Here is a 1,948-nt window from a genome sequence, read left to right as displayed (position 1 = left end):
AAGGATTCGATGATTACGTAATAACTGAAATGAGAAATATGTTATGTAATGAGTATTGATTTTTTTCCTTTATGAACAATTTTTTAAAAATTTAATAGAAACGGTTATTATTGAATTAAACAATTTAAAATATTTGTACTTAGTGAAAGAACAGCAGATTTTATAAAATTAACGGAAGATTATGTTAATGAACGACAAAACCTGGTAATTTTGAAATTAGAAAGAAAATAGAAAAAAAAATTTTAATTTTAATTTTATGTTCTTAACTGAATATTCTGCTTGTTTCTCGTTTAGGTATTTTTTTTAATAACAGACAATATTTTTAAGCCGTTAATGGATGAAATAATCGCCTTTAACTTGTTTCTGAGCTTCATTTGGAAGGTATCATCTTTTTTATTTAAAAAAATGGATTCAAATTCATTTGACAACTTCCTTCTATGTTTCCAATGCAAAATTCAGCGTATTTTTTTAAAGAAAATTTTTAAATTAAAAGAAAAAAGGAAATCGGTTTTGTCAGACAAATATTAATAATGTACATGTGAGAATCGAACATGTTCTTCTGTTCAAATAAATGGTTACCTAGATTATAAATTATGTTATGAAAACTTCACTTCCCTATTGTGAAGCAAACTGGCCTAATTTGGATTTATGTAAAGAACTAGAAAAACAGGAACTGTAAATTCATTTTTTTGATATTTTAATATTTTTTCAACATAAAAAAAATAAGCGGAAAATGTTGATCCACGAAATTTCTCAATCAATCCAGTTTTGTTAATGATTGGTCTCGGACCAAACTTTACCAAACGAATAAATGAAAAATAAAAATTACTCAAAATTAAATCTAGATTTGTCATTCATTAAATACATCAAAGTACATACTGTAGAATTAAAAGGATGAGTAGGATGAAATATGATGAGTAGATTGAGCTTACTATTAGTAGGATGCGTAGGATTAGAAGCATGAGAAGGATGAGTAGAATGAGTAGGATCAGTAGGATAAAAAAGGATAATTAGGATGAGTAAGATGAGTAGGATGAGTACTGAGTAGGATATGTACTGAGTGGGATGAGAAGGATGAGTAGAATGAGCAGGATGAGAAGAATTAGTAAGATGAGTAGGATGAATAAAATGAGTAGAATGAGTAAGATGAGCATGGGATGAGTAGGATGAGTAGGATGAGTAGGACGAGTAAGATGAGTAGGATGAGTAGGATATGAGTAGGATGAGACAAATGAGTAGAATGAGACGAATGAGTAGGATGAAACGAATGAGTAGGACGAGAAGTATAAGAATAACTGAATGAAAGAATGCAACTCTAAACTCTGAGCTCGGATATTGGCTCTGAACCTTGAAGAATGGAACTCACCCATACTCCTCAAGTTTATGCCATGCACCTATGCAAATCTTATGCACTGCCTGTTTCCTGGAATTTTTCACGGAGAATTCAGGCAGTTCCCCAGGCAGTAGAACCTAATGGTCCGGCTAGTATACTCTCGCTAGGTTTCACTCCACTAGTAATCCTGGAGAGTAACACCGCGCTTGGATGCTTGGCTTGCCTAGGCTCTGATATCGGAGCCTAGGTTTACCTTATCCGTGTCTCCGGTGTCTCATTCTGCTCTCTCATTGGTCAATTATTTATAACCCTGTGCTCCTATTGGCCGGCCGTTGACGGAGGTATTACATAGGTGGGTCACGTGATTCTAACTGAGCGAATCCGCGCCATTTGCCGGAACAATAACGTAAACATTAAATTTTGAGTTTAAACGTTTAATAGGTAATATATCACTGCCCGCTATCAAGCTTTTAAACTTGTAAGACAGAAGGGAGGAAAGGGGGGTTAGCTCACCTTTTAAATAATTAGATCCAAAATTCTAAAGTGTTGAAAAATAAAAATTGCAACAGGGCAAAGTCGGGTTAAAACGGTAAACAAGTACAACAATTTTGGTTC

The 1,948-nt window shown here is 33.5% G+C and overlaps 1 protein-coding gene across 1 annotated transcript in view; it reads right to left on the bottom strand.

Annotated features, from left to right (window-relative positions):
- Positions 1 to 1,635, bottom strand: part of LOC111709240 (paired box protein Pax-1) — a 10,277-nt gene extending 8,642 nt beyond the window's left edge. The window contains exon 1 of the mRNA XM_023482867.1: positions 1,367 to 1,635. Within this exon, the coding sequence (XP_023338635.1) occupies positions 1,367 to 1,370 (4 nt within the window). The 5' untranslated portion in view covers positions 1,371 to 1,635. The remainder of the gene's footprint in view (positions 1 to 1,366) is intronic.
- Positions 1,636 to 1,948: the final 313 nt, after the last annotated feature.

Source organism: Eurytemora carolleeae, unplaced genomic scaffold, assembly GCF_000591075.1.
Source record: "Eurytemora carolleeae unplaced genomic scaffold, Eaff_2.0 scaffold255, whole genome shotgun sequence".
Lineage (NCBI taxonomy): Eukaryota > Metazoa > Arthropoda > Copepoda > Calanoida > Temoridae > Eurytemora > Eurytemora carolleeae.
This window is presented reverse-complemented; position numbering and strand designations above follow the sequence as displayed.